Source organism: Sarcophilus harrisii, chromosome 2 (genome assembly GCF_902635505.1).
Source record: "Sarcophilus harrisii chromosome 2, mSarHar1.11, whole genome shotgun sequence".
NCBI classification, from domain to species: Eukaryota; Metazoa; Chordata; class Mammalia; order Dasyuromorphia; family Dasyuridae; genus Sarcophilus; species Sarcophilus harrisii.
The window spans coordinates 447075361-447102215 of NC_045427.1; the positions used below are offsets into that span (position 1 = coordinate 447075361).

Consider the following 26855-nt stretch of genomic DNA (forward strand, 5'->3'; position numbering starts at 1 on the left):
TAGTCTTTCAGCGCTTAAAGAACTGTCATGGGGAAAAGGAATTGGACATTTTTTGCTTGACTCTAGCAGGGCAGAATTGGGAGCAAAAGGAACATGCAGAGGCATATTTCAAATCCGAATAAGGAACAATTTCCAAACAATCGGTTGTCCTAAAATGGTCATGAGTTTCTTCTCAGCGATCTTTGAATCTGGAGGTCCACTTGTTGAGAAAGTTGGAGAAATTACTGCACACTTTGAGGTCACTTTCCTCTGAATCTCAGACTGTTCTTCCATGGCTACATTGGGGGACTGAGCAGTTACTCTGCTTCAGGGCAGGGCCCCTCATTGATAGAATATTTTGCAGTGGTGGAAGTGCTAAATTTCTAGGGGCATAGTGAGGGATCCCAGTGACATCCTGTGCAGCAAGCTCTGATGCTGAACTAAAAGCAAGGCAAAATCCATCTGCTGGGTACAGTATTAGGCACACTTGGAATTGTGACATACTTGGGAGATGCAGGCTGGCATAGCTGGCAGTACTATGGTTCTAGAGTTCCAGCTCCATCATTTACTGGTTGAAGGATACTGAGGAAGTCACTTCATCTCTAAGCCTTTGGGCTTTTTTTTTTCCCCCATTTATAAAATGGGACTAATTATATCTGTATTATCTATTTCAAAGATTTGGTATAATAGAAATGTTTTGTAAACCATAAAACATTATATGCACGTATGTTATTTATTCTTCAGAGTTCAACTAAAATGCTACCTGCTATGTGAAGTTGGAGTCAAAAGACCTGGGCTTGAATTCTGGCTCTGCTACTGACTACTTCTGGGCCCAGAGTAAATTATTTCATCCTCTGAGCCTCAGTTTCCTCATCTGTAAAATAAGGCGATATTAGTACTCTCTGAGTTTTTAAAGGCTGCAATTCCTATGAACTCATCTGATCTGAAAATTCCTATGTACTTTATAATATTTTAACTTGCCTTATAGTCATAAGCTTCCAAAGGTGTTTGGTCACCCTACTAGTCTAGAAGATCCTTGAAGGCAGGGATTATGCCTTACTTACCTTTGACTCCCAGAATGCCAGGAAAAAACACAATGTGTATAAAAGGCACTTAGTGAATGAATGAATTCACTGCTTATGAAAAAGAGTGAATGCTAATTCAAAGGTTCTAGATGTTAGGTGGGAATTCTGACAGATGTCTGGTATCAGGCTTGTTTGTAAGCCACACAAAGCAGCAGTAGGAGAGAAGCCAGTACCTTTCAGCAACCTGGGGTTTGTTTCTCTCTTAGGGGACAATTTCCCTAGTTGTTCTTAGAATTCTCAGCCTGTAAAATCTACTCAGACCAAAGGACCCAAGAGAGAGTTTGCCTTTGCAAACATGCACATTTCAACATGCCTGCTACAACCAGGTCAATGAGGATGAGCTCAGTATGTTTAAGGGCCAGGGCTGGCTCAGCAAAACAGAAGCTAATTCATCATTTCTGGAAAGGATGTTCACTCTAAACAGAACATTCTAAGAGGAAAAAAGAAGCCTGAATAAACCCTTTCCTGATTTTCATGGGATGTCAGAGCTACAGGATATCAAGACTAGAAGGAAATTCAGAGATTAACTTGTATAACCTTCTAATTTTCACAAAATGGAGAAATGAAAGCCTTGGGAGAATGAGTGGTTTGTTGAAGGTTAAAATGAGTAAATGATAAAACTAAGACCTTTATAAGTGGTACTGAGAGAAATGGACAGTATCCTCTAGAACAGAACTTTAGAGTCAAGCATAAATTTGGTGACTATTGAAAAAAATAAGCCAATGATTTAGAATGTGAAGCAGCAGGTATAGATAGTATGATAGGGCAAGACATCAGGAGATATGAGTATGGGTGCTACTATTGCTTCATTGCATTCTCTCTTTGGACTCATTTCCTCATTTAGGGTTTGCCCTAGATTATCTTATTTTAGGCTTCCAAATCAAAAAGTTTAAACTTATTATGTGAATTGACAGTAGCATAGTTATTAGCACAACAACAGGGCATTTTCCCAAAGTGTTGAGATCTTGGAGGAGAGGGGTGGGTATGCTTTGTCCTTGGACATCTACTCTTTCCCTATAGCATCTGTTGCCCTTGGCCCTTCCCGTGTCTTCCATCGAACCTCCCCACTGTGGTCCTGCTCAATCCTCTTGGGGGTGATAGTCAGACCACCCCCCTCTCTTAGTATGACTGTCTTCTCTATCATCTCCTTCCTAAATATTTTTTTGTCTCTGATAAAAAAAAAAAAATTCTTGATTAATAGCTCAAGATGGTCCTAGAGAAGCCCAGTGTTCAGGATAGATGCACCTTTCTTCTCTACTCATTATCATAATGAAAATAATAATACATTCCTATATCACCTTACAGTTTATAAAGCACTTTTACTATAGACCCATGAAGTAGATAGTTTAAGGAATATTATTCCTAGTTAGACTTGAAAAAAAATTAAAACTCAGAGAGATTGAATGACCTATCTTTAGTCACAAAACTGTTTAGTGTTGGAGCCACATTTAGAACTCAGATCTCCTGACTATGTCTAATTCTCTTTCCATTATATTATAGTGGCCCTAAAAGCAGAATGAGTTTATAAAAAGTTAAAACTGATGAGAAGCTTAAATGTGAAATAGATTTCTCTGTACTAAGTTCTCCTTGTTGAAGGAGGATAGACAGGTTTGTAGAACAGAGAAGGTTTCTTTCTTTTTTTTCCCCTCCCTCCTCCTCTCTAACATACAAATGGACAGAGAAACAGGCTTAGAAATTCCTGGACCCCTGGAATACATTTCTATCTGCGTGTGAAAGTCTCCCCATCTGCCGCCTCACCAGAGTTTAAAATCCCAGCTAATAGGTTAACAACTGTTTTTCTTCGGCTTCAAATGAAGAATATCATAACGCTGGGGGAATATGCAGCTCCCCAATTTGTAGTGACTGCACACTGCTACCTGCAATGTGTGTCTGACAGGGATGACATTTTGTACTGCTGCGAGATGGGGGAACGTGTGACATTTTTATTCATGGTGGCGTACGCCCTTGTAATGATCAGCCCTGGTCGATGTGCTTACCGCAGCAGCCCCGGAGCCCTCGGAGAACAAACAAGAAGTAGAGGTCCCAGCAGCTCGACTGCCTTATTAAACACCACCAGGATTCTAACGAAAAGCAACTGCTGGAAAATCTCACTGTCAAATCCTCAAGGACACTGTCAGCGCACAGCTAACTGCATATATTTTTCATTTAAAATCTGAGAATCCAGCAATGTGGCATTAAAAATGGAGGGGGGTGGGAAACTGTGCCATTCCAACTGGCCATTTTGTTAGCGCACTTACGGGACAATCAGAGGTCTGGAGACTGACATTAGATTCTCTAGACAGATCTCTGAGTCTCAGAGCCCCAAGTGGGGAATGAAGGAGGGGGGAACAAGGCTGAAGAAACACTTTTTCAAAATCCATTCCTTGGTGGTGGTGAGGAAGGAGCTGAAAGTAACAAGTCTCCTTCTCTTCAGGAGAAAAGGCAACATTTTGGCTCCCTTGTCTTGCCTGACTCCTGTAAGAGTAATCTACATAATTAGAGCCCACCATCAATTCCAACCAACAATCTTTCTGAATGTTGGTCCATAAATCCTGCAACAGTTCTACTTGGTGCTAAACAGCATGCTTCCTAAGTGATCAAACACTGATAAGGACGTGTGGTCACTGGGCATCCTGCACACTCTCAGGGGATCTGTGCCTGAGGACCCACCTGGGTTTTCACCACTTGGATCATTCATAGTGTCACACAATATTTAGTTTCTTAGGCTATAGAATGTTAAGTATTAGAAGCATTTTGGAATATATGACTGTAGATGAATTTAGGGTTGGAAGGGAATTTAGAAATGATTTAGTATATTTTCCTTTTATAAATAAGGAAATAAAAATCCCAGGATGGGAAGTAGCTTGTCTTTTTTCAGCCTGCGCCTAGTATAATAAGTGTCACAAAGTATGTGTTGACTGTTGACTGTTGGTTGAATGCTCAATATCAGTCAAGTTGCAGAGCTAGGGTTCAAATCTAGGTCTTCTAACTCCAAAATCCATTATTTTTCCAACTGTACCAAATAGTTTCTAGGAGTACAGAATATATAAAATGTTAGAACTAGAAAGCATGTTCAAGTAAGATTAATGATGTTAGCTGACATTTACGTAGTATAATGTCATAAAATTTGCAAAATATTTTACATATATTATCTTATTTGCTCCTTACAGTAACTCGGTGAGGTAGCTGCTATTACTTTCATTTTACAGATGAAAAAATTTGAGTCTTTAAGAGACTATTGACTTGTCCTGTTATAAATATGTAACTACTATAACTAGTAGTGATTCTCGCAGGATTTGAACTGACATCTTGACCAAGTTCTGCACCCTAGTCACCATACCATACTGCTTCCTAATATAAAACAAAGAAATTAGAGCTGGAAAACCCTAATAATCTTAGTGTTAAAAAAAGAGAATATACAAGCAAGATGGGACCTCAAATACAGAACTTTAGCATGCAGAATGTTAAAACTGCAAAAGATCTTAGGAAATATAAAGTGAATGATTATTTGTTTTCTCAATGGGTGTGGGGGTAAATAGAGGGAAGGAGAGAATGTAGAACTAAAAATCAAAGGGAAAAAAATCAAAACAAACATAAAAGAAAACACAAAGTAAGAACAGGGAATGTTAATTAATGCTAAAGGAATATTAGGTCTTTTAGTCAAGGCCCTAAAGTTCAGAACACATTTCTACAATCAATTGAAATAGTGGAGGTGAATTAGTTGCAGAAAAGGCAATTTCCAGTGCTGATATAGGTTGATGGATGAAGACAATTGTTCCAAAGACCCTCTGAGCTTTTCACTGGGTAGTCAATCTGGGCAATACAGTTATTCCTATACCCACTGATGTATTTATTTTATAAATATGTATTATGTATAAAGCATATTTGTATTTTCATATTTAAGCACTGGTGCAGAAAGATATGCTCTGCTATTTATTTATAGGCTCCTCAGTGTAATAGATGTAAAAGAAGCCCCTACACGGAGTGTTATGGTTGCTCTGACTTTCCACAAAGCCCTAGGAGGTCTGCTGAACAACAAGATTTTCTCCATCCATCATGGGCCAAGTGTTGTGTTTTTCCGTTTTTATATGTGTGATGTACATAAAGGTGGTTTTACATAACATTGTACATCATTCTTTGATGAAAAGATGGAAAAAGGTGGCAAAGCCACATTGTATGTCATAATATTCTATTCTCTTAGACTTGGAGATGATGTGAGTTATGAGCACAGAGGTCATTAGAGAAGTCAAGAGAGTATAGTTTGGCATTCAATAGCACAACACACTTATAACTAGACACAATATTGCCGATACAGTCTAACTACAGCAGAGTCCAGCAGAACTAACTCCTTTGCTTTGGTCATTGTTGCAGAGGGCTGGAACTCTGGAAAGGTATGCTTGGATCCAAAACAGCAGCGCCCTTAAGGCTAAGTACCTACTCAATGTGAGATAATGGTTTTATAAGCATATACTCAGATGATATCTGATGGCTCTCCTCAGGACTGGGGCCTGCTGAGTGAGTGTGGTGAGGTGATCGTGGGAAAGGGTTGGAGGACTAAGGGGAGAGTCAGAGGCTCTCTGTCGCAGCGTGCTCAGCAGGGGAGACTCCAGGCTCCAGACTCCAGAGTCCAGGATCCATCTCCTCCTCAAGACCAAGGACTTTGATCCTGAGGCTCTCCAGAGAGCTAGCTAGTCTGGACATTATACATAGTGTTTCTTTTAATTCAGTCTAAGGGGACCCGGTGGGGTGTGTGTTAGCTCCCATAACACACTGCTGAATAATAGTAGCAGTAAATGTAACAGTAATAGTCAGCCTGTGGTCCCTCCAATGAAACCTCTTCCTTTTCATACATATCCTCTGGCTGGGCCTTTCTCATCCTGTACCTGTACAGTTGACTGTTTGAACCCAAGGGCAGCACTTTGCATTTATCCCTATGAAATTTCATCTTGTTAGGTTCAGCCTATTGTTTTGGTCTAACATTAAAATGCTGATTCTGTCCTCTAGCATGTTACATGTTACATCTAGAAATTCCATCTCATTTTCCCTGCTGACCCATTCATTCTAATGTTATCTTTGGGGAAACTCGTGTATAGAAGCTCAGCTTCTGTCTGCTGGAAGGGTGTCTGGAGAAGTGGAGTTCCTAGACAGCAGTTGAAGAAACTGCCAGAACAGGGGTGTCAATTGGCTATAATATTTTTGAAATTTAATTGAAATAATTTCCTTGCCTTGCTAAAGTTTCATGCCCAAATCTGCATTTTAGATAGATTATAACAAATAACCTCTTATTCCTATCTTCTCTTTTTTTGTAATTGTATCAGAACCTGTACTTAAGTATGCAAATAGAATTTAATTCAGGACTTAAAGAATACTTCATTTCTTTGGTATGAAAATTTATTTCTAACTATGCAGATCAAGGTTTCCCTTCCCAGTTCCTTCTATTTGGCCTTTACCCTAGTAGAATATATATATTTTGCTGTGGTCAAAACAGTTCTGGCCTGATGGAAAACAACTGATGATGAGTTTCTGCATTTAGATAGGCTGGTACATGGACAAGACATAATCTGTGTCTGAGACTGTACTTGAAGCATTTCTGCTCCCTAGTAATGACAACAACTACTCACATTTGTATTGTATTTTATATGTTACTAAGAACTTTCCTTATAGCATCCCTTCTATGTGAGGATTATTATTCCCTTCTTATAGATGAGCAAAGAGAGGCTCAGCAGCATTCAGAATTTTGCTCAAATTCACATAGCTAGTGAACAGTAGTGTTGGGAATCAAACCCAGGTTTTCTGACATGCCATAACTTTTGATTCATTGGAAGAATCTTCAAGAACTCATAGTTACCTCTATGCTATTATAACCTAAGGTAGAATCAGAGGAAGACTGCAGTGGATGTAAATAGGGCATAAGAAAAATATGTAACTAAAAAAAATGTATTGGTTAAGAATTTTAATTGGACAATTTGTTCAGTTATTTCAGTCATGTCTGACCCTTTGTGCCCATTTGGACTTTTTTTGGGGAAAGATAGTGGAGTGGTTTGGCATTTCCTTTTCCAGCTCATTTTACAGATGAGGAAACTGAGGCAACAAGAGTTAGATGACTTGAGTCACACAGCTAGATTTGAAGTCAGAAGAGTAATATTCCTGACTCCAGGCCCAATACTCTAACCACTGTGCCATCTAGATACCCAAACTGGGGCAATATTGGATACTTAAATTAATGAAATTATATAGAAGCATTTTGAGGTAACATATAGGAGGATAATCAATTTATGTGATATGGATATGCTACTTGATATAGAAAAAGCCCTGGTTACAGAGTCAGGAAGCCTGATTTCGTTGCATCCTTGTTGTGTGACTCTAAGAAGTTTACTTGTCTCCTCTGAGCATCTTTTTCTTTGGCTGTAAAATGGTAATAATGATGCTTACCACAGGGTCACTGTGAGGATTAAAAAAAAAAAAAAGCTTTGGGATGCTATAGAACTGTGAGTACCTATGGAGTACATCATGGCATAGATTCAAGACCAGAATTCCACCATTGGCTCACATTTACACAGCTCTTTAATGGTCCTGGAAAGCAGATAGTTCTTTAAGCCTTATAGTTTCCATTTCATCGTTGAGTGAGTTGAGAGAGGAAGAGTCTTGTACAGTCTCACAGCTATCAACCACTAGGGATGGGGTGCAAGACTAGGAGTCTTGACTAAAGTAAGTGCTCTTTCAGTACTTTCTAATCTAATGTTATGTCTCATAAAAAGTTCATTGAGAATCAGTCAGCAAAGAACATTTGTTAAATGCCTACTGTGAAAAGCTTTAAGTGCTAGGTAGGATACACAATGGTTCTAGCCCTCAAAGAGCTTACATTCCAATGAAGGAGACAACATTTGGAGAGACAGGTGTGATTTACACCCATCAATACAAAGGCACCAAGATGGGAGATGAAGTGCTATGTGTTCAGCTCAGAGGAGACAAGGATGCAGCGGGATGGGAAGGCAGTCAAAGAGCAGGGCTGTAAAGAGCTTTCAATGATAAAAAAGACATTTATATTTTATCTCAAAGATTGTAGGAAGCCACTGGAGTTTTAGGAGTAGGGCCTAGGTGACATAGTCAGACCTGTGCTTTAGGAACGTTACTTTAGCAGCTGGGTAGAGAATGTGTCTGGGAAAGACTTGAGGCAAGGAGTCCAAATAACCGAGGCAGGTCTAGATGAGAAGTGCTAAGGGCCAGAACTAAATCGTGACAGTATGAGTGGCAAGATGCTATGGAAGTGGAAAAGAAAAGATTTGGCACCTGACTGGATATGTGGGATGAGGGAGGATGAGGAGTTAAGAATATCACCAATGTTGACACCTTGAGCAACTAGTATAATAGTTAACACTAATTCAGAAAATTTCTAATTTTTTTGTAATCCTAGAATCCTTTCATTAAGCTTGATGTCAAGAGACTCTAGGGCTACACTGACCATCTGCAACAATAGGACCTATAAAATAATAATTTTAATAGCTTATATAAATAGTGTTTTACAATTACAAAGTATTTTGGATCTTACAGCTCATTTGATTCTTACTCCATCCCCACCAGCACTACCATCATCACCATTTCCATATTACAGATGAGGCTCAGAGAATGGCAGCAACCCAAGGTCAAAAGGTAATAGTAATAATCATTTTAATAAGTCATATTTATATAACACTAACCTTTCAGTTATCTGCTTCATAGTAATTTTACAGGGTAGGTACTACAAGCATCATCATCTCCATTTTAAATTTTTAAATTTATGAAACTGGAGTAGAGGGAAGTCACATGGCTACTAAGTGTTACAGATGTAATTTCCAAATTCACTGGTTTATCTGCTCTACCAAATGACATTGTGTAGAGAACATTTTTTTCCTGACTGATAGACAAAAAACCCTGATCTGATATTTTAACCAGATCCCAAGCATGTCTAGCATCTACTACAAATGCTGGAGACATTAGTGGAGACGACCAAATGGAACAAGATCGAGGAACAATCTGTCAAGAGAGAAGTTCATTTCTGAATGTCTAATTCTTCTTCTCCATTGCAGCTCTAGTTCTCTAAGAGAGTTCAATGTCAGTAATTCTGGGAATTTGAAAAGCAGCTCTCACTATATCATTACCACTTAGAGGTGGGGATTCTTTCTTCTGAAAAGTTATATACATAGATTTGATCCATGTTTTATGAAGTAACTTAACTGTATGAGAGAGGAAACGTTTGTTATCCTCTGTCCTGCTCAGTCAATAACTGAAGTGTTATGTTCAGTTTTGGAAGTCACATTTTAGAAAGTATTCTGACAAGTGAGAACCTGCCCAAATAGGTGATTACAGTGGTGAAGGAACTCAAAACCATCCCATATGAGCTTCAGTTAAAAGAACAGGAGAAATTTAGCCTGAGGACGATAGGATTTTGGTGATGGGAAGAGAAACATGTTTTTGAAGAAATCTCATGAAAGATATTGTCTCAGGGAGAATGCTGGATTTGGAGTTAAGATCTGGTTTGAATTCTGCTTGTGACATTGACTAGATGTGTTAGTAAAATATAAGCTCCGTGAAGATAGTTACTGCTTTGAATTTTTTTTGCTAAGGCAATTAAGACCCTACTTGCCCAGGGTCACCCAGCTATAAAGTATTAAGTGTCTGAGGACAAATTTGAACTCAGGTCCTCCTGACTTCAGAGCTGCTGCTCATTTTGTTTTTGTAGCCCTATTGTGATACCTTACAAAAAGTAGTCATTTAATGAATACTCATTGAATAGGACTAGAGGGATGCAAAAAAAAAAAAAAAAAAAAAAGGAAATAAACCACTTTCACCTTCTGAGCTTCAGTTTGTTTCCTCATCGAAAAAAATGGGGACAATAATATCTGCAATACATACCTCACAGGATTACAAAGTTCAAATGAGATAATCTTTGTTGGTTAGTCAATGAGCATTTATTAAGCACCTGCTATGTGCCATGCACTGTGCTATGTTCTGGGAACAATGAAGCAAAGACCAAAGAAAGTAACTGTGAACAAGATATATACAGGATAATTTGGAGATGCTCTCAGAAGGCAGTAAGGGGAATTGGGAGAGGTTTCTTGAAGAAGGTGGGATTTTAGTTAGAACCTGAAGAAATCCAAAGGAAGGAAACCAAAAGGCAAAGTTGAGAAGGAAAAGTATTTCCAGGCAGAAAAGTCTGCCTGTGATAATACATGGTCAGGATGCAGTGTCTTAATGGAGGGAGCAAGAAGGCCAGTGTCATAGCTTTGTAGAGCCATGGGGATGAGTATAAGAAAACTGAAAGTGTGTGTGTGTTTGTGTGTGTGTGTGTTGGGAAAGGTATTATGAAGGGCTTTAAAATTCAAACAAAAGAGTTTAGATTGATCCTGGAGTTGGTAAGGAGCCATTGGAGTTTATTGTACTTTAGGAAGATCACTTCAAAAGATAAGCAGGGAGGGGGGGAGAGGGGAAGGCAGGAGGAAAGATAAGCGGAGCATGGGCTGGAGTGAGGAGAGACCTGAGGCAGGGAACCCCACCAGCAGGCTACTACAGTAGTCCAGGCATGGAGTTATGAAAGCCTGTACCAGTGAGGAGAAGAGAGAATAGTATTGTAGGATATTATAAAGATAAAAAGAGACAAGATTTGGCAACCACGTGGATATGGGAAAGTGAGAAGGGGTGGAGTTGAAGATGACAGATGAGATAATGGGGAGGATGACTGGAAGGTACTCTGTGCAGTAACAGAGAAGTTGGAAAGAAGGGGTTTGGGGGAAAAGATAATGATATCGGTTTGGGGCATGTAGAGTTTAAGATGTCTATGGAACACCTAATTCAAGATGTCTAATAGGCAATGAATCATGTGGAACTAAAAATCATAAGAGAGATTAGGACAGGAAAAGTAGATCTGAGAATTATCAGCACATTTGTGGGAAGTGAGGAGATCATCAAGTGATATAGTAGAGAATGAGTAAAAGCAGAACATTAGGGGATATCCATATTAGTGGTGTGACCTGAATAAAGAGTCAGCAAAGGAGACTGAGAAGAAGTAGTCAGAGGGTAGGAGAACCAGTATAGTGTCATGGGAACCTAGAGAAAAGAGAGTATTAAGGAGAAAAGGGTGCTCTGCAGACAAGTTAAGAAGGAGGAGAATAGAGAAAAAGTCATTAGTTATAAAAGCAACTTCAACAGAATGATTAGGTCAGATGCTGAGGGATATGGGATGAGAAGGAGGGGAGAAGATGAAGCTCTTAATAAATCATCTACTTTTTTTTAGGGTAATGTTAGGCAAAGTTCTTAGCTGAGAGGTTTTAGGAGGTTTGAGGAAGGATAAAAAGCCACCTTGGTAAATGGGCTAGTGAGTCAATTAGATGGGAATAAAAGGATTGCCTTGCTGCAGTGAGGGAGTTATATAACAGATTTGTAGTGGATCTAGTTAGCACAGTTTTGTGATTTTCTCCAGCTTTGGTGAGCAGCACATGGATAATAGTAAAGGCAGCAGATGGTGGAAGAATCCAAAGCTTGGGCTTGGCAGTGCAAGATCAGTAACAGGAGAGAGGGGCAAGGAATTCAAGAGAAGAGGCCAGTGTAGAGCTGAACTAGCTTACCAAAGAGTCAAGATGGGGAATGGGGAAGAATATAACTAGTGTGAGGGTGATAACTTGGAAAAGTGAGGGACCAAGATACTGGAGGTGAGAGCGAGGACAAATAGGATTTGGGGAGATAGGAAAGGGAAGAAAGAGAGAGAGATTGAGAGAGACAGAAATACAGACAGGCTGTAAGTGGAATGACAACAGACTGTCATAAGGGAATTTCAAAGTGCAAGAACATGGAAATGGAGAGTTTGTGGAGGATAGCAAGACCAAGAGGATGGCTTGTGTGTGTAGCTGAGGTGGGATGGGAGAACAGATATGTGAAATGAGTAACGTAAGGAACTGGAAGTTATTTGATGGTGTATTAGTATGTAGGTTAAAGTCCTTAACATGAGTATAGGAGTTGGGGGAGTCTGTGAGCCAGGCACAGAACTTATTAAGGAAAGAAGAGTATTCTGGAGGTCAGTAGAGAACAGTTACCAGAATTTTGATTGTGTGGTAGATATGGATTGAGTGAACCTCAAAAGGGAAGAGGCTGCTGAGTGATGGTGGTAAAGGGTCACCTTGGAGCTAGCAGTGGGTAGCAAAGAGTTTTCTCCCGCCATGACCAGTGAGTGGTGAAGTAGGATTGAAAGTATATTCACTGATGAAAAGAGAAGCTGGGTCATCAGAAGGGAGTCAGGTCTCAGTGACTTTGCAAGCTTTTAAGTGCTATTTGAATGTCAGCTACTATTACTAGAAGAGCTATTAGATTTATTCAGCTTGGTTCCAGATGCTGGAAGAAGGAATCGTAGTTGGGAGGAATATACTTGCCTAGACCTAGATTTAGCCTAAACAAATGAAACAATTTTTCTAACAATGTGTGCTTTTCAAAAGTAGAAAAGGTTACTCTAAGAACTCCACCCTATTGGAGGTGTTTAAGACATAATCATCTGTCCTGTTTTCAGAAAGGATTCATACTTCAGGTAAGAGTCATATAAGATGACTCCTCAAGTCCCTTCCAAATGGGATATTCTATAAACTTCCTAAAAATCAGATGTCCAAAATGTAATAGGGTGGCCTTTGAGGTAGTGAGTTGCCCAGCACTGGAGGTCTTCAAGTAGAACCATTTGCTGAGGATTTTATAAAGGAGATTTGTATTTAGTTAATTACTGGATTGAATGGCTCCTGGAGGCCCCTTCTGAGAGTCTGTGGTTTTAAAGGAGAATTTTATTGCTTGTAATTTGCTTTCAACATTTTAAGATCTTTCCCATGTCTCCTATGACAAACTCGGCAGGATCTCTTTTGGTGCAGTGCGCAGTCCTCTGGCCTCACTGAATCTGCCTCCCTGCTCTGAAGTCACTTTGCAGGTAGGTGAAGTCCAGAGAGCTTGGGCACAAGCTTCAGACTACTCTAGTAGTCTGACCTTTTGGTGATCATGAATAAAATGAACAAATCTAAATTCAGGGTCATCACTGAGCTTGCTGCTCCTTATGTTTCTATGAACTTCTGCATGCTAACCCCTTCCAAAAATCATCTCTGGGAGCTACTGCAGTTCCAAAGCCTGCTTTTCCCCAGGGCTGCCACATCCTAGACTCATGAGGAAAACAGATGGAGACCAGAGGGGAGAGGAGAAAAAAAGATCCAGTCTGTCCGTGTGAGAAGGGAAGGAGAGATGCTGACCTGGGGGACAGTGTGGTCTTGAGGAAAGACTTGCTTGCAAGAGCCCTGGGTTGGAGTCCTGGCTCTATCTCCTATTAGCTGGGTGACCTTGAGAACAATACTTTATGGGGTTCTGGGACAAAAAGCCCTAGATCTGGGATCAGAAGCTGGAGTTCCAACTTCTCCTTCTGGGTGACATGGGTGAATTGCTTTCCCTCTTTCCCTCTTAAGATTTCTCATCTGTGAAGTGAGGTGCTTGGACAAGACTCTCTCTAAGGTGCCTGGGGCCAGTTTTAGATCCTAGCATCCTACTGTTCTTTCAAACCTGTTTTCCAATCCCTAAAAAGGATGCATATCTCCTCTCATATAGCAATTTTAAGTCTCATGCAACACCCTCCTCTCAACAGCCCTGTGAGATTAGTAGCACAACCATTATCCCTACTTTATAGAAAAAGCAACTGAAGATCAGAGATCAATTAAAAAGTGGCAAAGCTGGGATTCAAAGCAAGTTTGTGCACTTGAAACCCAGGACTCCTCCCATGACAATGTGCTCGAAGAGGAAGGGGGGAAGGAAACAGTCACATTTAATTCAGCAGGTACCATTCCCTGGGAAGTAGCATTGGACTTGGTTTGGCACTTGGGTCAGTGTCTTAGCAATGACTCTTTTGCTATCTGTAGGAGGAATGTATAGAATGAAATGGTCCAACAATTTCTGTTTTAAGATGTCTGTCTCTGCCTGTCTTTTCCTCCCTATTATGACATTGTAAAGACTGCCTCAATTTTCCCCTCTGTAAAATGGGGATAGCAAAAATATAGGCAGTGCTGGTAGGTTAGGGGAAGCACCTAGTTCTTGTGATTGCAAGCTTTGTGTTTTTCCTACTATACCAGTATGAGTCTGGGAAGTGCTCAAGAGTAACAGAAACAGTGATGGTTCATTATCATAATTCCTCATATTTATGTAATGCTTTATGGATATAAAACACCGTTATATCCATCAACTTCCAACACAAAGTTATAGGGCTCCCTAAATCTGGATACTCTAGAAGTGCCTGTCACAAGATAAATATCAATCTTGTTTGAAATTACTGCAAAGTAGATGAAATGTTTAATTAACACCTTCACTCACAGAATGCTTCAAGGACTGGGCAGAAAGAAACTCATTTTCATAAAAGTGCTATAAGCCAGGAGGGGGGCCATTCTGCTTCTGGCTCTGCTTCAGACAAAGAAGCAGCGTGGTGGAGTGGGATGAGCACCTCTGCTTTTATCAGGTCAGCAGACACGGGTTCGAGTCCCCACCTTTTGTGACTACATGCAAGTCAGTCCACACTTTGAGTGGACTTTGGCTATAAAATGAACACTCTGAACAAAATGGCCTCTCGAGACTCTTCTGGCTCTAATATATAGGTTTAAATAACTGTGGCTTTAAGGCTTCTTTCAACATCAATAGTCTATGTTCTCTTTAATTTCATTTAAAGTTTATACAGTGCAGTCCAATATACTCATTTGCTTCTTATAACAATATTATAAAGTGTACAGTACAAAATATGATTACCTACAACTTACTGAGACCAAAACTGAGCTTTAAGACGTCAATGTGACTTGCCTAGAGTCACAAAATGGTAGCCAAAGTTCATACTCAGGTTGGTTGACTCCTATTCCAGCATACCACATCATTGGGCCACTTAAAGGTCTTTCTCACACTCTGTGTTCTATGTTCTAACAATTCTATGTTATATAGGTGTTCTATGTTATAACAATTTATATTCCTATATATTGTTCATCTCTAATATTCCATACATTTAGAGTCTGTGGTCAGCTTCAATACAGTCTTCCTCTGCTAGTTTCAATCTATACTAAATGTACAATAAATGGCTTGGATTTCAAAGCAATTGCTAAGTTGAACCTTGAATCTCCTTTGGCTGAGAACATTTCATTAATTCCCTTGAAATTCTTGACCTTTTGTTTTTCCATATGAACTTTGTTGTTATTTTTTCTAGGTCATTAAAATAGTTTTTTGGGAGTCTGATTGGTATAGCGCTAAATAAATAGATTAGTTTAGGTAATATTGTCATCTTTATTATATTTGCTAGCCTATCAAGAGCATTTAATATTTTTCCAATTGGTTAGATCAGACTTAATTTGTGTGAAAAGTGGTCTGTAATTTTGCTCATAAAGTTTCTGATTTTCCCTTGGCAGATAGATTCCTAAATATTTTATATTATCAGTAGTTACTTTAAATGGAATTTCTCTTTGTAACTCTGACTGTTGGATTTTGTATAGTGATATATAAGAATGCTGATGACTTATGTGGGTTTATTTTATAACCAGCAACTTTGCTAAAGTTGTGGATTATTTCTAATAACTTTTTAGCAGAATCTCTGGGGTTCTCTAAGTATACCATCATGTCATCGGCAAAGAGTGATAATTTGGCTTCCTCATTGCCTATTCTTATTCCTTTAATCTTTTTCGGCTGAGAACATTTCAAATAAGATCTACCAGGCACAGTATCAGGAAGACATCTCTGATTTCGACTATCATTGACTAGGATATTTAGGTTTCTTCACTCCAACAAAAACAGACAAATGATATCTACAAAGATAACAAAACACATTCAGCAAACACTGAATCCTTAATCAAAGCCTCTTGAATTTTCCACTCAGCACTTGTGAAGTTCCTGAATCTCATTTTTCTTCTTCTATCGGCAGTTTCTTTTCCCCCTAAATCTAAGGCTATATTTAGAGCAAGTTCCTTTGATTGCTAACTTGAGCTTCTTTCAGAAAACTGATGGACAATGTGAGTGGATAGTGGAAAGGCTAACCATGGCCCCCATCAAAGAAGAGTAATAATAACTTCTGCTTTTCTCTCTTTACAGTCTCGTGAAGTAGCAACTTCATGAACTATTGTCTCCAGTTTACTTATAGGGGACACTGACACTCAGCTGATGTGACTTACCCATGGTCCTGCTGGTAGGAAAGGCCAATCCTTTCTGCTATAACCCACTGACTCCCAAGAGAAAATGATAACCATGTACACAAAGAGGAAAAGATTTGCAGAATTAGAGTTGGAAGGGACCTTAGAAGTTACCAAGATCTAAAGCCTAAGTACTTGATTTTACAGATAAAGAAATGGAGGGCCCAGAAATTTTAAGAGATCTTCCCATGGTCACAGAGGCAGTAAATATCAGAGTTGGGTTTGAAGCTTTGTCTTCTGCCTACAAATTGAGAGCTCTTTCCAAATGTAACATGTTGTTTTTCTATCACTGATCTTCTGTTTGAAAATCAGTTTCTCATCTAGTAATAAAAATATGCCTAAGGGAAAATGAGACTTGAGTGTGACTCCTAGAATTACAAAGCTGTTTCTAGTAGGGAACAAAAATCTTGATTTGTGACCACAGTGGACTAGAAATTCTTCCATGAGAGGACTAATTTGCTAATTTTTTTCTCCAATTGAGCAAAATGAAATACAAACCTGATTACCAAACTAGTAGATACTTAGCCCTTCTGATGAATTTAGAATCTGATGAAATGAACTTTAAAGTTTTCTTTTTATAAAATGTTTTCTTCATGATAATGCTGAGATTATTAGTGTGAATATTATTGCCCCCATTTCATAGGTGAAAAAAGAGAGGCTAAATTATTTGCTTAAGGCTACACAACTAGAAAATGCTGGAGCAGAGATATGAAGACAGGTTTTCTAGCTCCAAATTTGTACTTTCTCTTCTTTGACACTCAAACCACTGAGATCCAGTAATGTTATAAGACTTCACAGAATCACTAAATGTCAAAAACTGAAGATCTTGGAACAAACAATCTTAGAGCACGATGACGGGGTTGGAAAAGATCTTAGAACGCAGACCAAAAAGGACTGTACAGTGAAGAATCTTAGAATGTCAGAGGTGGCAGGAACCTCAGGATCTTTTATTGACCTCCTTTTTTTTCATAAGTGAGGAAGGTGAAGTCGGAGAAGGACCATAATTTGGTCAAAGCTACACAGGGAGTTGCAGCAGGTGGGGGACTGGGACTAGACTTCTTTCTAATTCACTGGTCTCTCCACCACACACAAATCAGGATTTTCTTGGTAACTGGCTGAAACAGTCACTAAATATAAGTCTGGAGACTTGGTTTATTGCAAATAATGCCAGTGTTAAATCTATATAAAAATGATGAAACTCCTCATCCAACACGGAGTTTGCATCTGGGAAGTATTCAAACTAACTGTCATCCTAAGTCTCTGGGAACCACTGAAACCTTTGGCTTTGGCTCCAACTCACACTGCTAGTGCATTATTTCAATTCTGGAATTTTACACTAAATAGCTTAAAGAATGTTCATTTAGTTTGGGGAAAAAAGAGGTACCTTTCAACACAAGCCCTTTGGAATCCATCAGGGTGGAAAGCAAGAGATTCATTTGTCCACAGATCAATCAGTTAAGGGAGAATGCAAAGCAGAAGGACCCTGGGGCCTTTTCCCATGATCCTCAATATGATGTTTTATTCCTGTTTTCTGCCTCCTAACAGCAAGCGTAGTAATAGTAAAGATATATCCTAACTAAGGCCCACATGCTTGATAGCATTAATCTAGACCATTTTGATATCCATATTCAGAGTTTCCACAGCCAATCTAATTTGCTTATAAAGGATGGGAAGAAATTTGAAAAAAGTAAATTACTTTGCCACTAACTCTATGTATGACTTTGGATAAGTAATATCTTTTTTGGATCACCAGAACTAAGAGAACACACAACACAAGATCTTGGAGTTGAAAAAGAACTTTAGAATGTCTGAACAAGGATATTAGAGCTACAATAGACCTTAAAATATTGAATGGTAATCCATAAAATATTAGAGCTGAAATGAGATTTTGGATCTGATTATCTAGTTCCTTAAAATGTCCAACTTTTCCCCATATTCCTTGTTTTGTTTATGCAAATTTATTCCCTTTGTTCCCAAATCTCCACCCGGAACAACTGACTATAGTCAACCTTCAAGATCTAGCTTCAGTGTTACCACTCTCTCTGAAGCCTATCTGGATTCCTCTAGCTCAAAGTGATCTCTCCCTCATCTGGTCATGTAATACTCTGTGCTCCTTTTATAAGACCATATTATATTCTAATCTTTCTTTATTTGGGTCCAAGTCTCATCTCCTTCACTAGAATATAAACTCCTTGATGATTTGGCAATGTTTTATTTATCTTTGAATCCTTCCCTTCTGTGAGCATAGGGCACTCACTGCACATAACAAGAGCTTCATAAATGTTTCCTGAATGAATGAAATCACATCCCCCCCCCCCCTTTTTTTAAACAGTGCACACAGAAATATAATTAAAACTCTCAGGGAAACACAAGCACTTTTAGAATCACAGAATCTGAAACCTTGATGTTTCTGAGCTCTGTGGTCCTGCCTGTACTACATGGGTGCTTCAGAATAATTTACTATGATGCTGTGTATTTAAGAAATGGCTGAATAATGAAGACTGTCACAACTGTGAGCAGACTGGAGAGGGCCAGAAGCTAACGTGCAGTAGAGTAAGCCACAAAGAGTTAAAATGAAGGGGTTTAATGCCTTCCCTAGACCATCCCCCCTTTAGCTAATCTGTCATGTAATGAAGAAAAGCTCCCAGCACAGGACAGCTAGCTGCCGGCTCACTTACAGCAAACTGATTAAGAATGTTCAACCGACGGCAGACTGTAGACCTTCCCTGGTGAAAATAAATAGACTGTATGCAAATGTGTTTGTCACTTTGACAGCATGTCTCAATTAAGGCATCTCGTTGCTGTGGGTAGGCTCGGGCGCTGCAGCTGTACAGGGGAGCCCACTGCATTACTGATACTCGGGGCTTGACCCTCATCCACATGCATGCATTTTAAAAATTTCTGCCTTCCCCCAGTACACTTGCATAATGCTGGCAGACACGTGAAGCTAGTCACAGACGGGGAAAAAAGACACTTTTATCCTCCCTGGTTTATAGACCTGTGAAGGCACAAACAGCTCTTATTTCAACAGTTTGGGGTAGCTTTTTAATTGTTTACTCGATCTCCTTCACTTTTCTTTCTTTCTCTTTTTCTCTCTATTTTACCTTCTTCCTTCCTTCCTTCCTTCCTTCCTTCCTTCCTTCCTTTCTTCTTTCTTTCTTTCTTTCTTTCTTTCTTTCTTTCTTTCTTTCTTTCTTTCTTTCTTTCTTTCTTTCTTTCTTTCTTTCTTTCCTTTTCTTCCTTTCTCTCTTTTCTTCTCTCCCTTTCTTCCTTCTTCTTACCTTCCTTCCTTCCCTCCTACATGAGGGCACATGCACACCCAGACAACACATGCTCTATACATTTGTGTACACATAGAAACAAACACACTTATTCTCGATTTACTGCAAAAGGACATTAAAATATAGGAAAAAGACATCTTTATATTTAACACTAGGAAAAATTTCAACCCCACTGTCATATTTTCAAAAATGCATCTGCCCAGGAGGAGTGTATGTGTGCTGAAAGAGGGACAAAGGCTACTGGGGAAAGAGCCCTCCCTCCTCCACACTAACCCCTTCCCTGCCTGGGGCTGCCATCCTGGATATACTATGTGGCCAAAGCTTTCATTGTTAGCAATGGTAGTGACAGTCACTCAGGTTTGTTCCAACTTTGAGTTGATGTCCAGAGGGATGGGGGTGGGGCAGGGCCAAGGAGAGGGAAGAAGGATCTTTTAAAGGTAGGAGAGTATGGGGGAGTAGAAACCATGTCGTTTTGAGATGATTTTGAACAATTTTTTTTTCCTGTGTGTGGTAAATGTATCACCTTTTTAAGTTTAAAAGTAAAAATTGAACAAAACAAAAAACAAAAAACCCTAAAGATAAAGCATGTGACTATTTCAAACAAAGAATTAGATGGATGAGAAAAATCTAATTGTGAACTTGCCGCTTGAACTAATATCTATGGCAAATAAAATATTTTATTGTAAGATTTTGAAGTATTTAAAGGGTGAAATAAAACTGAAATGATAATATCTTAAAGGTCACTTCATTAAATGAAATAATTTAATGAATCTGCCTTCAAAATAATTTCTGTGTGGTACCATAATAGAATAAGGATTAGATTTGGAATCAGGAAACCTGAAAATTCCAGCTCTGACATAGTCTGTATGATTTTAGGCAAGTCATTTAACTTATTTGACCCTCAGTCTTCTCATCTGTAAGATGGTGCTGGCCTAGATGATTTCTAAGATCTTTTTTAGATTTTGATCTTATGATTAATTTATGATTATGACTTAGCAAGTTTGGCTTTAAGATTATTTCAGTTTTATTTTTGTCCTTAAAAACACTGCATTGAGAGAAATCCCTAATAAAACCTTTTATATATATTTGCTTATTATATTTAGCTTTAGTGATTGAGTCCCTCAAAGTAAGTCGTTCAGTGTGTATGGAGATGAATACTAGAGATAAAATGGATTGTTTTGTTTATATAAAATTGAGTCATTTTTGCACAAAATCAATGTGGTTAGAATTACAATGAAAATAGTTAACTGGGAAAATATTATTTTTTGCAGCAAACTTTCTGGATAAAGACCTGTTATCAAAAATATATTGAGAATAGATGTAGATATATAAGAACAAGAGCCATTCCACAATAGAAAAATGGTCAGAGGAAATGAATAGGTAATTTAAAAGAATAAAGAAAACAGCCATATGAAAAAATGATCCAAATCAATGATAATAACAGAAATGCAAATTAAAATGACTCTGAACTCTATATCACATACATCTGATTGGCAAAAATAAAAAAAAGAAAAAGGAAGGAATATCCCAAGAGGGAATGTGAGAAGAAAGTACACTGTTGGTGGAACAGTGAATTGGTCTAGTCACTTTATTCCCATAAGCAATTTAGAACTATACCCCAAAGTTACCCTTTGACCCAGTAAAACCATATCAGGTATATAGCCCAAACAGATGAAAGAAAGAGAGAAAAAAAATCAGTAAGTACAAGAAGGTTCTATAGCAGCACTTTATGTTGTACCAAAGAACTATAAACAAAAAGAAGGGTGGTCATCAATTGGGTTATGATAGAACAAATTATGATACTGGAATGCAATAGAATATTATTGTTCCATAATAAATGATGAAAGGCACAAATGCAGAAATAGCTGGGAGAAGTTGTATGAACTGATGTAGAGTGAAGTAAACAAAATCAATAGAACAATTTATAAAACAACTTTAAAAGACTCAATAATTCTGAAGAATGCAATGATTAATTATTACTCCAAAATTGTGATGATGACTCAGTTGTGCATTTCACCTTTGATAGAAAGGTTGATAGAACTGAGGTATAGAATAAGCTACATTTTCAGATATGACCAGTATAGGTATTTATTAGTCTTGATGATACTTATTTGTCATTTGAGAGAATTGCAGTGTGGGGGTGGGGGAGGGTGCAGGAGATAGTAATAGTGATGCAAAGAAAAAGAACATTAGTGAAACATTTAAAAAATATTCAAAAAAAAGCAGAAGAAAGGATAAAGACAAGAAGGGTAGTTTTGATACTCTTGTATTATATTTAATATATTTTACAACAAATCTTTAAGCTGCAAATAACAAAGATTTGTGGTTTCACATACAATCTTTTTTCTGTTCTTTTCTATACATGGAAATGTTCATTTTGTTGATATTTGTCAAAATCCTAATGAAAAATTAAATGAAAAAAAGGAAGAATGTGTGTATGTGTGTGGATGGCAATTTATTCCAGTAAGAGTCATTTTTAGGCACACCTAAAAGATTATATAGCTAAAGGAAGCAAGCTAATGCTGGATAAGGTAGAGTGAATATTAAAACTGTTGGAGTTCAATCCATGATCTCTTTGATGACCATCTCTGGTCTTTCTCAGACAACAGACCAGAATATCATGATTTGTTTTGATGTGGCCGGTTATTTGTTCAACAATTTATTATGTGCCTACCATGGTAGTCATTGGGTGGTAAGTATATACAAAGATTAGTTAGGTCCAGTTCTTATTTCATGGAGCACAGTCTAACAGAGGACAAAATTCCAATATATAAATGTTAGTAACATTATGACACAGTCTTGGCTGTGGCCCATTGGGTTTGTGTCCTACTTTATCCCTCATTCTCTTTTTAAATGGTACCCTTAGAAGACTTTGGTTTATCAGGACTCCACTTTATCAAAGAAACCATTTTACATTTGTTCTGCAAAGAATTTCAAAGACAGAACACCTAATTCAATCAAAGGAGTGATGAGGAACAGACAATATTTGTTCTTTGTACAAAAGCATGATTATAATGAGAAACTGACAGAGAAGTTTTTTTTTTTTTTTTTTTTTTTTTTTAATATGTTTTAGTACCATGTTTAACTTTGGAAAGACATTCAACAAATGGACAGTTTCCCAACACTTATAACAGACAAAAATATTTTTTGATTGCCTGCTTCAAAACATGGGTGTTTACCCTATAGAGAATAACTTCTGATATGGATTTTCTGGGAGTATATTAATAAAGAACAAGCAAATTGATTTTCTTAAAGCCAAGGTTTGCTGCCTTTTACTTGGGGATACAGAGAAGGAGCCTGCCATGGTAAAAGGTTCTAATGAGCTGGTTCTCTCTTAGGTAGTGAGAGCAAGAGCTGTTGGATTTAATGAGTTTATATAAAAGTCAAAAGGGTTGATTGCCATGGCCATGATGCTTTGCTTCCAAATTCTAGGAATTTAGCAAGATTGTAGAACAAAAAAATATTCTGAATACTGAAAGTTGAGAAGATCTTTCACTAGAGAAAACTTATCATGAAAAATAAATTCTAAAAATTAAGCTAAATTGTTGACTGGTTAACTAATATTTCTGAAAAATCCATTTTGGAAGAATAGTACAAGAAGGACTCTCTCCATACCTGCCCAAAGTGCACGGTGATGGGCCTCCTGTCTTCTCGGAGTTTAGAATCCTTTGTTTCAGTCAGTGGTGAAGGAGCAGCTTTTGGTAAGGGATCTTCTGTGGCTGGGCTACAACCATTTTCAGCAATATCCTGTGAGATAGAAAAAGATCAGTGATGCTACCTTTGTATACAATAGACTAAATATATAAAATGCAAGAAGGAAGACAGGAGGCTTCAAGCTAAGTGGGGAACTCTGTACTCAGAATCAAGAAACTTGGATTTTCTCAGTTTTGTCACTAAGGGTGTTGGGCAAGTCATTTCCTCTCTCTGAACCTCAATTTCTCCATTAATAAAGTGAGGGAGTTGTCCTGGATGATCTCTAATGTCTTTTTAAATTCTGATAATCTGTATTCCCATAAATTCGACTGTCTTACATAATATTTTATTTGATGTTTGAAGGCTCCTTCCAACTATATTTATTTTATATTATGTTTATTAATATATATGTATCTTCTCCTCAGCTGGCAGCTCAGCATTGAGCCTTTCTTATAGCAAGTGTTCAATAATCATTTATTGAGTTGAACTGCAATATTTCTTTGGGAATAAAAACTGCTGAATTGAAAACCTAAACTTTATGTACCTCTGCTGTATTTGGTAATGACAGTGAGAGAATAATATATAGTTTTGCAAGGGTGACTGAAGGTTGGCTACTAAAAGACCCTGTTTTGATCAGATAACCTCTGACATGGCCCCTCAAGTTTCAATCTTGGTAAGGTACAATAATGAGACATGTAAGCTGATAGCCAATTAGAAATGGGGTTTTTGGACACAGACTGACCTAAAGCACTTAGGTCAAATAAAACAAAGAGGTAGATGGGTTCTGTCTGCCCCACAGAATAAGAAGAGACCTTTTTTAGAACCAGATGATGACATGAAATGCTTCATAAGAAGGAATAGAGGAATGAGAATATGTGTGTATGAAGTAGGCCTTAATTAGACCTGGAACTTATGTGTACATGTAGTGGCAATAGGAGGATAAGCAAAGGAAACGATGTAATTAGTTATAATGGTCTAGAAAAAGTCATTTTTGTGGATGAAGAAAGTGAAAATTTTAAATAAAAAAAATCAATAAAAATATCTCATATGTACGAGATAAATTCTTGAAAAAAGAAATATATAAAAATATGGGTGGCCATAAAAAAAAAAATCACAAAATTATAGAATACCAAAAACAGAAGGAGGTAAAAGGAAGGGAATAAGTATTTATATGGCACCAGTGCTAAGCACTTTAAAAAATTATCTCCTTTGATCCTTACTCTGTGAAGTAGGTACTATTATTATTATTATTATTTTATAGCTGAGGAAACTGAAGCAAAGCTATTGTCTGAAGCTGAATTTGATGCTCCTGGTTCTGGGCCAACACTATCCATTACGCTACTAGCTGCCTCAGTATCACCAGGGACTTGAGAATGCAGAATGTAAGAACATAGAACACAGAATGGCAGAGCTGAAGGGAACATGAAATATGGTCACATAGGCCTTTCAGCTCTAATATCCATAACAAACATTTCATATTTTAGGATCCTTTTTAGGTCTAATGTCCACAGGAACATAGCTTTCCATTTCTAAGATTTTTTCTAGTAATTTTGTCTATGACTTAGTTTTGGAGAGTTGCCAATAGCTAATAAGGCCTTGAATAAAAATCTTTCTGATCCCAAGGCTGGGTCTCTCACTAGATGATCTCTTATAGTACCAATATCCTATGTTTTAATGTCTTATCCAATTTTAACATTCTATGTTCTAATGTAATATTCTAAGTTTTTTTTTTTTTCCAGCTGACATTTTATATTCTATGTTCTAACAGTGGATGTTCTAAGGTCCCTTCCAGGTCTAATTAAGACCTAATATATGCCAAGAATGAGCAGGATCTCTGGGGTATGAAGCCCAAAACAAACATTCTCTATTTTATGTACTAAGGTTATTTATAATTCCAGAGTTCTGTCATATACTCTCTGTATGAGGTCCTGTGCTAGAATAAAGTGGGTGACACAAAGATAATGAGAGTCCTTACCCCCAGTTGAGCTGACAATCCAGTAGAACTGATAAGTACATAATATAGCTCTAATGCAACACTTTCTATTGTCTCTCATGGGTCTCATTAGTTTTCCTGAATTCAACTACAATCTTTATGCAGATAGCTTCCAAACCTATATCCTATTTTGAGTTCCAGACCTACATCTGCCTACTAGATATCAAAGTCTGGATGTTCAACAGACACTTCAAACTCAGTATGTTTCTGGCTTTCCCCCTAAAACTACTGTAATATTTTTTCTAGGGAGGGCAGCACTTTGTAGTAATCAGATAGGTAACCACAGACTCCTCCTTGGTCCTTCACTCTTTATTCACTGCACACAGAGAATTAATTAGCAGGTCTCTTTGATCCTATCTCCTTAATATCTCTGCCATCTTCTTCCCACTCACACATATCCAAATTTTAGTTTAGTCAGTTAATCATTAAGTGATGACTAGAATACAACACTGGACTAAGCACTAAGGGTATGAAGAAAGGCAAAAATACTATTCTTACTCTCAAGGAGTTCGCACTCTAATAGGAGAGATATCATATAAATAAGTATATAAGAGTAGATGAGAAGTAATTTCAGAGAGAAGACATCAGCAGGGGTGAACAGTAGGGGACACAGAGAGAATACCTATATTGTATTTAACATACTTTAACATATTTGACATGTATTGGTCTACTTATCATCTGGGGGAAGGGGTGGGGAGAAGGAGGGGAAAAATTGGAACAAAAGGTTTTGCAATTGTCAATGCTGAAAAATTACCCATGCATATATCATGTAAATAAAAAAGCTATAATAAAAACTTTTTTAAAAAAGAGAGAGGGGGGGTGTCCTGGAAGCAGAAGTGTGATTTGATTTAGGTCTTGAAGGAAGCCAGGGTAGTTAAAAGGCAGAGGTGAGGAAGGAGAATATTCCAGGTATGAAGTTGGGTTAGAAAATGGTACATGTGAGAAACAGTAAGTAAGATATTGTATCTGGATTGTAGAGTGCGTAGAGTAAGAAAGACTAAGAAACCTGGAGAAGTAGGAAGGGGCTACGGTGTGAAAGGCTTGCAATGTCAAACAGAAGCTTTTGTATTTGATCCTAGAAATAACTGGGAACCACTGGAGTAGGGTTTGAGATTACTAGACCTAAGGTGTAGACCTTAGAAAAATCACTGACAGCCAGATGGAGGATTGGTAGAGACTAGAGACAGAGAGACCAGTTAGGAGGTTATTGTCCAGGTGATAGGGGATGAGGGCATGTACAAGGCTGTGGCTACATGAATGGAGAGAGAGGACAGATAAGAGAGATGTTATAAAGACTGAAATGACAAGATTCGATTACAGAATGAACACAGCAGATAAAAGGGTGAGTGAGTGAGCATGGGAGACTGGGACAATGGTAATGTTCTCAACAGTAAGAGGAATAACAGCCCTTCTTGCTGGGGCTATTCCCTCCTAAATGGCCTTCCTACCTCTTTTTCTTCACCTTCAAAATCTATTTTCTACACAGCTGCCAAATAGATATTCTTAAAGCACAGTTCTGACTATGTCACTTCTTTGCTCAAGACACTTGTTCTTATGATGGTAAAGTACAAATTTCTGTTTGTCATTTAAAGCCCTTTGCCATCATGTCCAAGCTCATCTTTCCAGG

General features: G+C 38.1%; 1 protein-coding gene across 1 annotated transcript in view; it reads right to left on the reverse strand.

Annotated features, from left to right (window-relative positions):
• DENND1A (DENN domain containing 1A) overlaps positions 1–26855 on the reverse strand; it is a 645990-nt gene that overhangs the window by 62187 nt on the left and 556948 nt on the right. Inside the window, 1 exon segment of the mRNA XM_031954278.1 lies at positions 23158–23289. Within this exon segment, the coding sequence (XP_031810138.1) occupies positions 23158–23289 (132 nt within the window).